Source organism: Ambystoma mexicanum, chromosome 10, assembly GCF_040938575.1.
Source record: "Ambystoma mexicanum isolate Mex_15411 chromosome 10, UKY_AmexF1_1, whole genome shotgun sequence".
Taxonomy (NCBI): Eukaryota; Metazoa; Chordata; class Amphibia; order Caudata; family Ambystomatidae; genus Ambystoma; species Ambystoma mexicanum.
This window is the reverse complement of record NC_090932.1, coordinates 1,175,520,289-1,175,535,232: the sequence shown is the minus strand read 5'-3', so window position 1 is coordinate 1,175,535,232 and position 14,944 is coordinate 1,175,520,289. Positions and strand designations below refer to the sequence as shown.

Sequence of the window (14,944 nt, the reverse complement as noted above, 5' to 3'; positions counted from 1 at the left end):
GTCTACACTATATATATTTCTTGATATTTGGAAGGGACACCCAGCTGCCTGCAGACCTGTGTTTTCGAGTGTCTGCAGATGGAACAGGCAGCGAGAACTACACCAGCTATGTTAAACAAATCAACTGTCAACTGGATCAAGCATATCAGCTCGTCCAGGCTGTTGCAGAGAAGACAGCGGAATGGAGCTAACGCTGGTATGACGCCAAGGTCAGGTTTCACGCTCTTCAACCTGGTGATCGTGTGTTGATCCGCAGCCTGGGAAAGAGACAGCGCAAGAAGCTAGGGGGCAAGTGGGAGTCTCAGCCTTTCATCATAGAGCGTCAGCTGGGACAGCTCCCTGTTTACCGACTGCGAGAGGAAGGACTGCCAAGGAATATCAAGACCTTGCACCAGTGCCACCTACTCTTAGTCAGGATGAGGTTCAGCTGACACCAGAGGTGACCGATATAAAAATGGCCAAGGGGCTGGTGACAAGACAGCAGCAAAGCCGTGCTGAAAGGCAAGCAGAAGATCCTTCGAAAGGCTCAATCCCTGGAAGCTTCTCCAGCTACTGAGCCTGAGAGAACATCAGAAGGTCAGCTGGAAGCCAGTGAAGACACTGATGCCGAGGGTGATCAGTTCAGCGTCTACCCATACCCAGAGTTAGATCAGACACTAGTGTGGGTCCCTACACCCACTAAACCTGAACCCCATCTTCAGAGTATTCCTTCAGTGATTGTTCCCGATACGGCTCCAATGACCCCTGCCACACTAGACATGATGGAGGAAACCTTACCCATTCCTCCACTGGAAGATAGGGTCCCCAACTTGGTGCAGATTACTCTGCCGAGTCAGGGGGAACACCTACATGAGGCCCAGGCTGATCTCCGTCGTAGCACTAGGGAGAGCAGACCTGTTATGAAGTTAACATATGATACACCAGGGGTCCAGTGTGGATTCTAGTTTGTTCCATTCAGTCTTAAATTCCTCCATCTCTAGAGCAGGTTTGTGGGAGTTCAAGAGTACTGTTGGAGATGCCTGAGATTCAGGGTACTGGGTGGCAACCGGTGGCCTGTCCTAGATCATGGCATGGCAAATGTATAGACCAGGCCAAAGCTATCCTCAGGGCCGAGGATAGTTCAAAGGGGGGAACATGTGTAGAATCCTTCCTGCAATGAAACAATTGTTTCCCAGATGAGGATTCCCTCAGTGAAGAAATAAAGTCGCAATTGCATTCTCAAACAGCATTTTCCTTACCAGTGAAATGTTTAAGAAAATGAGGAAACTTGGCCAGTTACTGAAATTCATGCTGCAGGCACAGGAGAGACCAGAGCTTTTCTAAGAATACACACTCGGGAGGCTGGGAGGAGGCCATATATAACCTTAGGTCTGTCACTGCAACCGTAGGCACTCACAGGGGTAGCATCCAATCCCTGCTCCGCTCCAGCTATCCGAAGCAGGTGCAGAGGTTGTATTTGATATACTCATTGAGGAAACTCTTTGTTTGATAAATGTTAGAGCAAAATAAAGTATTCAAAAATGTTGAAGACAGATATAAGCAACAGCAGGATTAAAACTACTGCCTGAAACCAATGAGTTTTGAAAAAATATTAAAATCTTATAACAGTTTATTTTTAGAAGCCATTGGGTAAAAGAAGTGACAACACGCCAACAAAAGCATAAACTAGCTCCACAACTTAAACAGTGAGGAAATCAGCATTTGCCTATTTAGACAAGCTAGATAAGGATTGCAACACCACTTGATCCCGAGGCAAGAGGATCAAGGGGGTGAGATTTATTGTAAGGGTAATGTTAGGTCACGTGCCACCGGCTGATCTTAATACTTGTAACGTGGCCCGCATGAATTCAGCTTCTGCCAGTCTCAGAATTATTTTTCCCATAAATCTGGCAAACATATATTAACCATTCAAATTAATTAAAGCACACCCTTTCGGAAGGCTTGGGGCAAACTCTCCCCAGCTGCACACACCTTCTAGTCCTCCCCCCACATCTCTTTGGCCAGGATGTTCTAAACATGTACTAACCATTAAAACGAACGAAAGCAACCCCTTCTACTAAAGCGCCCCTTGGCCATAATATTCTTTATTAAACAGACTGTAGAACAACAACATGTGCCACAAATATGACATTCCTGCATTATTGTTTTGTCTCTGTCTCGGTTTCTGTGAACAACGTTGTGGGGAACGATTATATCACTGGCTACATGTGCTGCAGACACACATTAAGAGCTTATTCCAGGGAGAACTGTGTAAGGAAAGATTTTTCTTTTGGCAACTTTCCCTCCATAGTTCTATGGACCCCCAAACATTTTGACTTTGTTTTTTAACCAGTTCTGACTTTTTATAGGTAAGTGAAGCCTTCAGCTTCACTCCCCTGGCCTTTTGCTCATTTTGTTATGGGGAAACTGGTCAGTCTTTCAGGCTATCAGTACTGAGAAACTAGCTTTCCCTTTTGTCTTTTTGTCTTTTTACCTTTATGGTAACTTTTTTAACATTGCACACTGCATCTTACAATGCAGTGCAATGAGGATACTTCTGTATCACCCTAGTCGTTTACACTTGGGATTTTTGGTTACTTTTTAAGACAAGCTGGTGGCAGCAATTATAATTTTACTATTATTTTGTTGTTTCTAGTGTGCACATTTACATTTACCACATATTGCTACTGAACGTGGATAGGGCCCTAAAATGGCCACGTCATGACATTTTCGCTTGTTCTTTTGGTCAGGAAATCCCATCTAAGGTTATGCACTTGTCCAGGAAAACCCCTGTGTGTGTGTGTGTGTGTGTGTGTGTGTGTCTTTCTGTCTGTCTGTCTGTCTGTCTGTCTGTCTGTCTGTCTGTCTGTCTGAGTCGCCCATGAAGGGGGTGGGACTGTCTTGTCTCACTCCAAATCCATGGTGCCTGAAAGTCTGAGGGTGGGACATGAGTGAAACCCACGGTGTTCCCTGATTGGGCCACTGCTGGCTGTTTGAATGGTGCCGATCCTTACCATTGGTGGGCTAGGACTTGCTTGCAGGCTGGATTTTGGATAAGAAGAGTACTCCTGCAGCCATTTCTTCAGCTCAGTATTGGAGACAAGTATCCTGTGTAGAAGAACAACCACTAAAGAAGACTCCCAAAAACACTGTGCATCCCTTCTTGCGTCTGGCCCGATGAAGTTCTGTTGGACTACCTGATTTGCGAAGTCATTGGACTGGTGGGACCAACTAGTCTCGATGTGTTCTCGAGGATCTAGCCGTTCGAAAGCCTTCAGAAGTATCTGTAGACCACCCAGTGGACTGACCAGTTGGGCTACCTCACTAGAACCGTTGCTGTACTGTGTTCACGGCCGGAACATCGGTCATCACCAGCTTGTGTAAGTCACCTTTCTGCCGAATTTCAGCTTTCCAGCTTCCAGGGATCCTGCTCTGGAAGGTCTTCTTCAACAGCGACTGGAAGGGTGCCTACAGTTCGGCAGCCGTTGCTGGAACTCAACTTTTCCTGGTCTTGTGAAGTGTGCTGAAGAGGTCTGCATCAGTGCTTTCAGCATTTTCATCACCAAGGGTTGCACTCTGATCCTGGAACCAACCGGAAGAATCCTGGCACCTGCAGCTCCTGGGCACCATTTACTGGAACCAACGGCGGGAAAACCTACCTCTAGCGACCCCCAGTCAACTCACCTAGTCCGCTGGGAAAATCAGAGTCAAGGGGGTAAGTAAACGCAAAACATTTGTCCTCCCAGTTCTTCTTAGAATAAACCTTAGCATAAACCAGAGGTATTCTTCCATTCCACTGCTTTTTGATCATTGCGTCTAAAGCAGTTGTACCTGAAAGATAGAAACACATTTTTACCTCCCAGTAACTTTTTTGCAAATCTTCTCTGGAACATTCACCAACACAAGATCTTTACCTACATTAGACACTTTCTGGAGAGAAGCATTGTGACTTTTGGGCACAAGGCCCCACCCTTCAAAGGGATTGGACTTCTGAAGCTAGGGCATATTTCTTGTGACTTGGTTCTATCTTACTGTATCACTAATCTACCTTCTTTTGTTGGTTGTTATTGAATGCATTTATAAGAATTTATGGTGACTGCTTCATTTTCTTGTGTGTGTTTTGGGACTAGAATAAATATAGTATTTTTGTACTTACCTGTCCAAATTGAATTATTGTGTGTTGCCCTGTGTGGGCTGATTGTGTTTCTCTGACCCCATTCACACTCTCCTGAGAATAGCTTTGACTGCTCATCACTGCTACCTCGATTGGGGTTTGGCTAACCTCTCAAGAGTTCTCTTGTTCACTATAACTAGGATGGTCTCCTAAAATCTGTCCACCAGGACAGATTCTAGAAATCCATCCTAACAAACGGTATTAAAGCCAAAGACCTTAGTAAGTCTTTTAGAATGGTTTGACATGGAAGCTAGAGTTTGGAGGTGGTTGGAGTGGTGGAGGAGGTTGGACAGACAGAGAGGTAGAGGGGTAGAAGCTTTTGATGAATGAGAGTCTGAAAATGTATGAAGGAAGAGGTGGTAGTACCAAGGTCTGGTGAGGATGATCTTGAGGATCAGGTGGTTATACCAAAAGGTAGTCAGTGTGATCTTGAGAAGTTATCTAGTACTTCTACCCAGAGGCGATGTAAGTGAGCTTGAGAAAGAGATGGTTGAACCATGAGTTGATACAGCTGATGATGATGATGATGACGATGATGATGAGGCAGAGGTGGGAATATCAGAAGGTGGCGGACATGGCGGTGAGGAGGAGATAACTAGGAACATAAAGCAGCTGAATAGTGGTGCAGAGGAAGCCCAGGTAGGAAAAGAGGCTGGACTCTACTGATGTGAGGTGAAGGAAGGAGATGGAAATTTAGGGAAGAGACAAGTCAATGAGGTACTATTCAGAGAGGCTGGAGAGTAGAAATGCAGGATTGGAAAAAGGAGCGATGAGGAAAGTTTTGAATCAAAAGTGGGCTTAATGAAGAGGTGGACATAACATCAAGAGGTGGTAGGAGTGATGATGAAGAAGAGGTGGTGAAAGCAGTGGTAAAGATAAACCGATAACATTAGGAGGTGTTCATGGCATTGCAGAGGTGGTTGTGTTACTTGCACCAGGAGAGGGCTAGATGGAGGAGTTAGAGTGAGACAGGAAGTTTACATCACTGTCAGTGAGGCAGTAGAAGAAACAGTCAGGGGGGTCCAGCGCAAGAGAGCAGCGCAAGAGAGCACGGAAGGGACTTCTTGCCATCCTTCCCCACATCTCCCCAAAGAAGATGTCATCATAGAACAGCCTGCTGGGAGAACTGGTAACCTTAGTATCATCAGGTTATTGAACTCAATTGAGTTTCAAGAAGAATGCACAAAAGCAAATAGGAGACAGGACATCTCCCTTTTGCTTCTTGGTTTATCCTAGCTTCCAAGCTCAAAACACAGTTTTCTAGTTAACCCTTATGGGTCATCAAGTTCTGTCTTATGATGGAACGTACTTCCTCCTTGAATGTCAAGACAACTTTTGACTTGTTTTTTAAGATAAGATGGGAAGTGTTCCTCGATTAGTATTGGAACTTCACTTCCTTGAGAATTACTTACATTTCCTTACGGCAAAAGAATGTGGACAGGGAAAGATCTTAAAATAATCAGCACATTTTGCCTTCATAATTGTGTTTCAGGTTGCCTCATTTTTGACGTATTATCTAAAAAATGTTGACCATGGTTAGAATATCAAGTGTGAATGTTTTCCTCTTCTGGAAGGCTGAGAATACTCAGTGGGTGTGATCACATAATCTTTCAACTGGTGCGTAATCTTGCAATGTGCTCTGACATAGATATGTTAAGTACTGAGCAGCATGGTCAGTTGCTATTATTTCAGGTCTCTCTCTGAACCTAATATTGTTGCATCTGGATCTGTTCTCAGCCTTTTTGAACTTATGGTTCATCAAGCTCTCATGCTTATGTACTCACTTAAGTAGCTCTGCCTGTTCACAGGAATCCATCTGATTTTCATCGAGTCTGGATTCAACCAGCTGACGTTTTTGCTTGCATCAGTGATGGTTTTAAATCGGTCTTCTGTTCTGAGGAGATTTCTTGCATGTATTATTTTAACAGGTGCATCGGGTCACCCTTAGTGGCAGTGTAGCTTCAGTTTTGCTTATTAGATTTATAACATCTGGCCAGAGAGATGATGTTCGCTCAGCAAGATGGGGCCACTTGATTTCCATCTAGCAAGCATTGCTTTAATGGTGTCAAGCATGGGTCCCTTTGCTGGGACTTCCTGGGGATCGCTGTCCCATTCACTAATATGGTTGGCTTACACTGATAAAAAAGAGCTGATGTGAGAGGGACAGAGTGAGAATGTGTTTTACCACTTAAGCAGTGCTCTGGCTGCTTGTGAGTATCACTGCTGATAAGTGATGGGTGCTCCATGCTCTCCACATGGTAATGTAAGGATATCATTATTGTTGAGGGTCTCAGATGCACAAGTGCTTGGGGAACCAAGCAAACCTGCCCTCTTCTGAAGTAATTGTAATTGGTGATTTATATTGCGCTTAATACCCAGAGGTTTCTAAGCGCGGACCCGGGGATCGAACCTGTGTTTCTCCGCGTCGTCTTGCTTCCAAGGCGAGCGTGTTGCCCCTGAGCTACCCTCCTGCTTTATGTTCTGTAACCAGGCTTCACTTAATCAGATGTTAAAAACACTAATATTGAGGCCCCCTCTGCATTAGACTTGGAGAAAAATGCCCTCCTTGCTGCTGTGATCTTACGAGAATTACTCATGAAGCAAGTTATTTAAGGCATTGCAGGCCTTCGCAGCCCTGCATCATCATTCTAACATAGTTCTGTTGTAAAGATGAATGCGCTGCTAAGCAGACCAGTGTTTTAGTCTGACTACTAGTCCCACAAGCTGAAGGTAAATGTTCTATTGACAGTGGAATGCTGCTGGTCTGTCTAGTGTCTCAGCTGGTGCCCAGGATTCTAAGGTGACTTGCTCCACACTGTATTGGGTACTGCTGGGAGTGGTCAGACCTGGTTATCACACCCACTGATTCATATCAGAAGGCCTTGTTCATGCCATGATGCCCATGCCCCTCTGGATGCTCCTGGTGGTACTCTGTGGTCTACTTTATTGAGCCACCTCCTCCGAATCCAATGCGCAATGGGCATACCATTGCACTGAACCAGTACTCCGTCAACAACAAAGTTCTGCGTCATACACCAGGCACAAACTTTTTTTCATTAATCCGAAATTGGAGAGCAACAGTCCCTAAGGTGCTGCTTCCCCACAGTGGTTCTCGTTGCACCCTGTGCTCGTTGTTTGCAGAGTCCAGCTTTATTGGCAGACATTCTAATGCTCCTATGGCACAGAATCACGTCTCGCTTGACATTTCCTATGTCCCAGGGAAACAGTACCACACCTTGCAAGTTTCCAGATGGAAGATTTCTGGCTGCAGGTAAGGCTTAAAATCATCCCACCATTGTGTGTATCTTACTGCTCACCCAGCGCCATCTTGCCCCTCCTTTGGAGGGCAATTTTGTGCCAAAGTGTGAACTTTGGTAGAATATATTTCCAAATTTTTGGGTGCTGCTTATTCCTGAGATCTTCTGCACTGTGCATTTTACTTCAGATTGCACCCAGATTCATGTGTGTGGGATATTTCGAGCTGGGTATAGTAAGGGAAAGATGGATCTCACAGAAAGTGCATCTGCTATTCATTGCCACATCCTCAATTGTGAAAGTTATTGGTGAGTTCTTGTTGTAATTTTTTGGAGAGATGAAGAAATAGGCCAATTCACACTTCTTTAAAAATGATAATCGATTTCAGATTGTTATGACATCCAATTCTGTACTGACTCCAGAAGGCCGATTGTGTAAAGGCTTGTTATAAATGCCATATCATATCAGCAATGTATATCGAAGTTAATTATTGTCTTCGGATCAGTAGAATAACATACAAATACTTTCAGTTAAAGCTCTTGTTGATTTTATATAAATGTTGAATCTCATGGTGTAAAGGCTGAAGCATTCATTATCCAATCAATGTTAGGTACACTGAAACATACATAATCTTCAGCATTGACAGTTTGTCTCTGATTTAGACGAAATAAGACATACCAATTGAGGACCCTTCCCTTGATGCTCAAGAGTTGTGACTGATTACTGCATGCTGCTCTACCAGGTCAAACTTTGCAATGGGATCCAGTTATATGAGCATGCATGCTTCACCTGTGTCCAGGATTCAAATGGAAAAATCTGCCACCTGCAAGATGGCAGATTCTGTGCTACAGTCTGGACAGAATTCTCGTTGTCATTCCCTAAAGAGATTTCTTTTATTTATTTTTGCATAAATATGCACCTTTAAGTAGTTTTGGACGAACATGCAAGGTCAACCAGTCAGATTGTTAATTGTCATGGCTGAGGTCTCATTGCGTTTGTAGACCTAGATAATTGTATTACTTGTCTGTCTGAATGTATGTGTTTGATTACATGGATATCTCTTTTATTGGGCAATAGACTAGTAATTCACAGGTCTCTGAAACTGTGTGACATTGGTATCAAGCTCTAAAAAGCTATTCAAACTAGATGACTGAAATCTCAACAAAAATATGAATTTCGCAATCCCCTTGAATGATTTTCTTTGAACATATTACCCTGGGGATTTAGCAGGAGATAGTTGGAAATGTAGGAGGTATGTTGCTGGTTATAGGCATTGCTCTCTGATTAAGAAGATGAGATTTGTAACCCCTCAGTGGGAATTACAGGGAGGTGTTTTCTTTCTGTGTTATTTCTCAAGTAGTGTCTATACAGACAGCAAACCGTTGCCAAGTTTAGGAGCAAAGCTCCTGTTTACATTTCACATGCTCTCTTGTTAGTGACTTGCAACTCTGTCCATAAAATCGGTGCGGATGTACCTTTACTAAAACTAGTTGACAAGATAAAAACTTTAAAAACCTCTGGTGTCACCCTCTGTAGGAGCACATAGAAGAAATTACAAACCTTCAGCGGAACCAGCTGAAAGAATCCGGGAGTGGCGAGAGTCAGACACTCCGGCAGCAACTGCGTGAAAAGGACAATGAGCTGAGAGCCATCCAGAGAAACATGGCCAGGTGGAAGGATGAAACGGCCTGCAAGCTTGCACGCAAATTTGAAGAGGAGCTCAATGCTGAGCTGGAGAAGTAAGATGATTCATTACATGACCACACTGCATACTTTTCATCTGGGAGGGAGGTGGACCTCGTGCTGTCCACAAGCCACTGTTCTAGAAAAGTAGCTTTTACCTGAAGAGCCTAGACCATATATTGGAATGTGGCTAAAGGTGCTTGGTGCTTCATGCGAAGAGGCTGTGATATGATGAATGCTGAATTCCTACTCAAAGCTCTGCACGTGTTCTGCCAGGGTTTATTGTTGGATATCTGTCTGTTCATGCATAGTTCTAGCTAGTTTTCTGTACTTTTTTGGTTCATAAGTGACTCGTGAGCATTCCCCTAGCATCAATAGGTAATACATCTTTAATGGGCTGCACATTCCAAAGCATCTAAAATGAGACTATCAATCCAGTGTATCTAGCACAATGGAAAATAATGATCTTTCGGATGTAAGTAATTGATATCTATGTTGAAGGCATACTGCATGACCCAAATGTGGCATCATTGCCCTCTAGAATGATCATTACTGATACAGACATCCCATTACAGTTAATCTTTGTTCAATACTGTGCCTGGAGATATTTTTACACGTCCCAAATTTTGATTTGATTATAAAAATAAATACTGAGGACCAGCGCCTAAAACTGGGCCCCAGCAACCTTTCAACTTGACATGTCTAAAGTAAAATTCTGGTTCACCAGGACATTACCTAACTTTGGGTCTCATGATGTATATTGTGGGTTTCCTGTGTGGTGTACCCTCACAAATGTGTCCCTGATGATTTGGAAACTGAAAACCGATTGCATGATGAAACAAGGTCCTTCATTCCTTTTTATAGGGTTTAAGGTTGCTGAACTTATTGCAGAAGACATCTAGAAAAGGCTTTTCGACCGTATAATGAGTCCATTGTTATGTACTGTTACAGGAATTTCCTGTTATTTGATGGACAATACCGTGAACAAATGTCACAACAGTGACAGTGGTTACACTGTTACAGAAAATAACTTTTGATTGTTCTCTGAATTTAACCGATGAAAAAGGGGAAGTCATGTTCATGAGCAATACTTTGTAATCTAATGGTAGCTACAGGGAGGTTATGTTACAAGAAAGAACTGGGGTTGGGGAGAGGTAAATAGTTGAAAACATAAGCAAAGAAAGGCCTGGAATAGTCCAAAAGACAGGCTGAGGCAGTGGACTGAGAGGTTCCGCCTCTGGCCGTGTAAAGAAAGTTGTAATTTTAGCAAGACCCAATCTGACGTGGCAGCTGTATAACCTACACCTTTTTCCACTTTTCTGCTGTTGGGGATCATTGATGAAGTGGATGGTTGTTGTCCTACAGATGCAAAGCTGAGTTAATAAAGGAGAGGTAACTGTTGATGTATGCATGCTCATTAGTGAGGTAGCGTTGTGTTGGTAGACCTCTATTCTGACAATAACACTGACTAGGTTTAACCTTACTAAGAAACTAACCAAACTGTAAAAATCAGACTACAATCAGGAACTCTGTTGGCAAGGATATGTATTCAAGAGATAAACACATCAGCAACATGCCTGGGAAGATAATTTCCCTGTGGAAGAGTTAAGCAAGTGAACGTAAATTCAAGCATATGAAATATTTCTTTAAGTGTTCAACAAATGTTTCTCAGTTGTAAGACAGTCGCAATTGTATGTCAGCGACCTGCTCGCACCAATGTAATGTGCAAAGAAGCCATGCGTACTACTCCTCAATCTTTCTCCAACCATTGTATGTCTGCTCCAGGTAGACAACAGTTCAGTAAGGAAATGGCGCACAATTCTGGCCTTTATGTAGCTGTCTCCCATGCATAGGACTGAAGATGATTTTGAACAAAGGAGGAAATGTGCACAACCTACTAGCACCAGCACTCTTAGACATTCAGCCGATTCAGTCATACAACTCAATGTTGACCTCTATGCTCTGTCCATTCTATTCCCTCATTCATAAGTGTGGGAAAGTGGACCCAATTATAATAAACTACATGCAATTAGAGCAGTCATTGAAGGATTCGACTTGTGTGACTCACCCAAACAAGCCAGTCAATCCTTACAAGATTTATGTTTTAGCCACTCATATTGCTCCTCTGAGATGACAAAAATTAGAGGTCATTTCTAGATGTGATTTGCAACAGGTATCCCCACATTGATTTCTGCATCACCACCCACTGAATTTCTTAAAGGTGCAAACTTCTAATTTGCTAGCATGCTTTTACATGTCTTTACATCGCAGGCATCTGTGAAATCGTGAGGTTTGTAGGCAGCTCCCTCCCAGATATGGCATTTCAGACATTCTGCCTCATCACGCGTTTGGCAGTAACCCTTAAATGCGGTGGAAATGCTATTACCACCGCATTTACGGGTCTGGCAAATCACTTGTTTGGTAGGATTTACCCCCAGCTCTGATTTGGGGGCGAATCGCCACGATTTTGCTGATTTTTGGTGCTATTACCGCTGTGCTAATACCGCCTGCGGTAGTAGTGCTGAAAATTCCCCATTAGGCCCAATGGGGAATTCCTGAATGGACCCAATGGGGAATGGGGACTTACCGTTCTGCCAAACCTGTGATTCAGCTCTAATAGCGCCGGGGAGTTTGGCTGTAACGCTACTCGCAGCCCAACTCGTGATAAGGCCCTATAAAACCTAGAACCTTGCTTCTCTCATTTTGAAATCATAAATACTTCATGGACTTTAGGTCACTTCTGTGGGCTCACTCAATGTGCTTATAGAATGTGTGATTAGAGCAATATATGTCTATATATAGGGCACATGAAAAGGGTGACAGTGATGTTGTTGCAATGCAAGACATATATAATATTTTGAGGAAGTTATAGTGCTTCTCTGAAATGTGTGGTATAGGACATGCAGTATGTGCTGCTGAACTAATATGATAAGGAAATCACTTAAAACAGGGCCTCATTACGACCCAGGCGGCCACGGAATGAAGGGTGCCGGTAAGGGACGGCACCCTTCATTCCGGGCCGCCCGGGAACGCCTGGTCAGACCAGGCGTCCTTAGCGGGACCCGCTAGCAGACCAGGATGCTAACAACGGGCCCGTCATTAACAGGCCCGTTGTTAGCATCCTCCCCATTCCCATTGAGCCCTATGGCATTTCTACCTCCATACTCGTAATGAGGCCCGTATAGTTAATAATGCCCAGAGTTACCTCAGAGCCTTTTCTGTCACAGTGAAGCAGTGTGCCTACCCCCTACCTTCAACCACACTTCAACATTCGTATTAAATTGTATCACATACTTCAGACTGCTCTATGGGAAGGGTGACTATAACTCAATCTAACATCTCTTGGGGCATCACACCCTCTCAAACCCCAAACATGTGGCATTGCTAGACCTCTAAATGTGCTGCATACAGCTAACTGAACTGCTCAATGTAAGCAAGTAATGTTAGTTGCTGTTAGGCCATCCTCATTCACTGATGAACTCTTGCCAGCGAAATTGATTTAAATACTCTACTGTATCATTCTAAATGTTGTAATTGTTTAAAGAATACGTTCCTGCACTACTAACAGCTGACCAAATCATCCTAATGCTAAAAAGAAGTGGCGTCATCCAGAGAAGCTACAACATCTGCAGGCCCTGAGAAGTGGCCAGCCTTTCTCAAGAAACAACTTAAAATGCATTGTTTTACTGGATCCCTGTGGGAAGACGATGTTGGTGTGAGATCCATACCAGCACCACTGATGGTGCCTGGGGGGCCAGATTACGAGACCAATGGCTGCAGCTCATGCAAGCCCATTCACCCAAAGGCTTTTAGGGAGTTGATAGCAAAGGTGTTTACAGTTCTACACACGGCTGGCAGACCTCTGCTTGTGCTCTTGCCCCCCAAGGAACCGCAGAAATCCTGGGCCCATTTAGAACACTCGGACATGAAAGATAAAAAGAAGAGAGAGGTTCCTCTCTAGGGCCTCTTTCACATCTAAACATCTATTCTCACATCTTTGCATCCCCACCTGTGCTTTTTGTGACTCGGGTACCATTCCTTACTGCCTGCTCCACCCTGGAACAGAGGGAAAAATTCAAGCATAAGGTGCTATACCTCTTTACTCTGGCCCCTTGCAGTGTTAAAGGCTTTGGCCTCGCTGCCAGTGGGCAAGCCCAGTCAAACTATGCTTTCCAAGAACAACACAGGACAATCTTTGACGCATTACCGTATGTCTATGAGCTTTGTGCAGCAACACCCATTTGGCATTGAGTGCTTCCCCCCTGCTCCACTCAGACTCCATGATTCAGTCACTCTCAAAATGGTCCCACTATCTATGAGCGAATCCCTGGTAATGTCAGAGAAGATATTTTATGAAGAAGGAGATCTGATCTCCTTTGGCCTACTGTCACTGGAAGAGGGCAAGCTGGTGGACTACCCCAAAGAGTTTTCCAGCCAGGACGAGGAAGAAGCTGGCATGGCTGCTTACCTTAGGAAAGATAGTTTGTTTGACTTCATGCAGCCTTCCCAAATGGCACTGTGAGTTTGACCTTTCAGTGCATTGTTGGAAAAGCAGTGGAGTGTTGAAAATGATGATCCGTGCCAAAAAACCTACAGGCACTGGACCTAAAAGAATGGCTGTTTGTTGTCCCTGCATCTCCAGGATGCATGCATTCATGTTCCTCTCCACCCAAAACACTGGAAGTACCTTAGAGTTTTGATTGGTGGTGTCCTCTACCAATTTTCATTCCTGATATTCTGCCTCTCCTCTGCCCCCATATTCCTTTGCAAGATTCTGGTAGGCAGGGAGGTTCACCTGAGAAGGGATTGGATTTAACCTGGATGACTGCTGATCCAGGCACACTCTACATAATCCATTTACAAGCAGCCACTCTAGATGTGCCATCCGCTTCACAGCTTGACATTTTTCCTCAGTATCAAAAGGATGAAATATATGCTTAGTCAAGTTCTTCATTTCATTTGAGCAGCCCTGGACACATGTTCATGTAGATCCTTCCCTCTGAAGGAGCGTGTAGTAAACATCCATTTGGCCCTGAAATTTTAGCTAAAGTTCCACATGCTAGCCTCGCTTTTCTGTGCCTACTGAGAACTAAAGGTCTCCTGCATTTTCCTAGAGCCAGCGGCCTGGTTGCACATTAGATCTCTTCAGTGGCTGCTGTTGCCACTGGTCCCATTTGGCAGGAAACATACATATGTGGTGGACCCTCAGGAACACATCATTGAGAGGTGACCCTTCCCATTAGACATGGCCCCAAGTGACAGAAGTCACAGATGCCTACCTGAAAGGATAAGGTGTTTACCTGAATGGCCTTAAATTGAGTGACTTGTGGGCAAAGACTTAAAGCGCACCAATGTCTTGGAACCAAGGGCCATCAGGTTGGCTTTGGTGTTCTTCCTCTTGTCAGTGTGTAGCATATTTCAGGTCCACACAGACATGCACTATCCAAGCAAGAGCAGTGCTTTCTGGTTGCTGCCTCATTGCAGTCATGATACTGTGGTCCTGATTCCTGGAGAATAAATCTCCCTGTCTGCAACTCATCTGTCTTTGCTTGAGTCTGTTGTGGTGGATGGACACACACACACACATGTATACATGCTTCTTTAACACTGAGCAGGTATGTGTCAGTCTCCCACGAATGTGAGCTCTATCAGGAAGCCCTGGGGGCAATCTTTGTCTCTTGGAGTACCCCTAAAGGGGACCTCTGCATCAACAAGAAGCACTGGTTCTTCTGCCAAAGCCAGATCTAGGAGATGCATTAAGTGTTGAGAGTTATTACTTTCCCTTTGTTTCCAATCATTCTATCATTCTCTTTGTTCAGGTGATTGAGGCGGTTTAGTTCCATCTTGATCGCC

General features: G+C 44.1%; 1 protein-coding gene across 1 annotated transcript in view; it reads left to right on the top strand.

Annotated features, from left to right (window-relative positions):
- Nucleotides 1-14,944, top strand: part of LOC138492142 (trichohyalin-like) — a 782,601-nt gene that overhangs the window by 669,582 nt on the left and 98,075 nt on the right. The window contains exon 24 of the mRNA XM_069619133.1: nucleotides 8,945-9,147. Within this exon, the coding sequence (XP_069475234.1) occupies nucleotides 8,945-9,147 (203 nt within the window). The remainder of the gene's footprint in view (nucleotides 1-8,944; nucleotides 9,148-14,944) is intronic.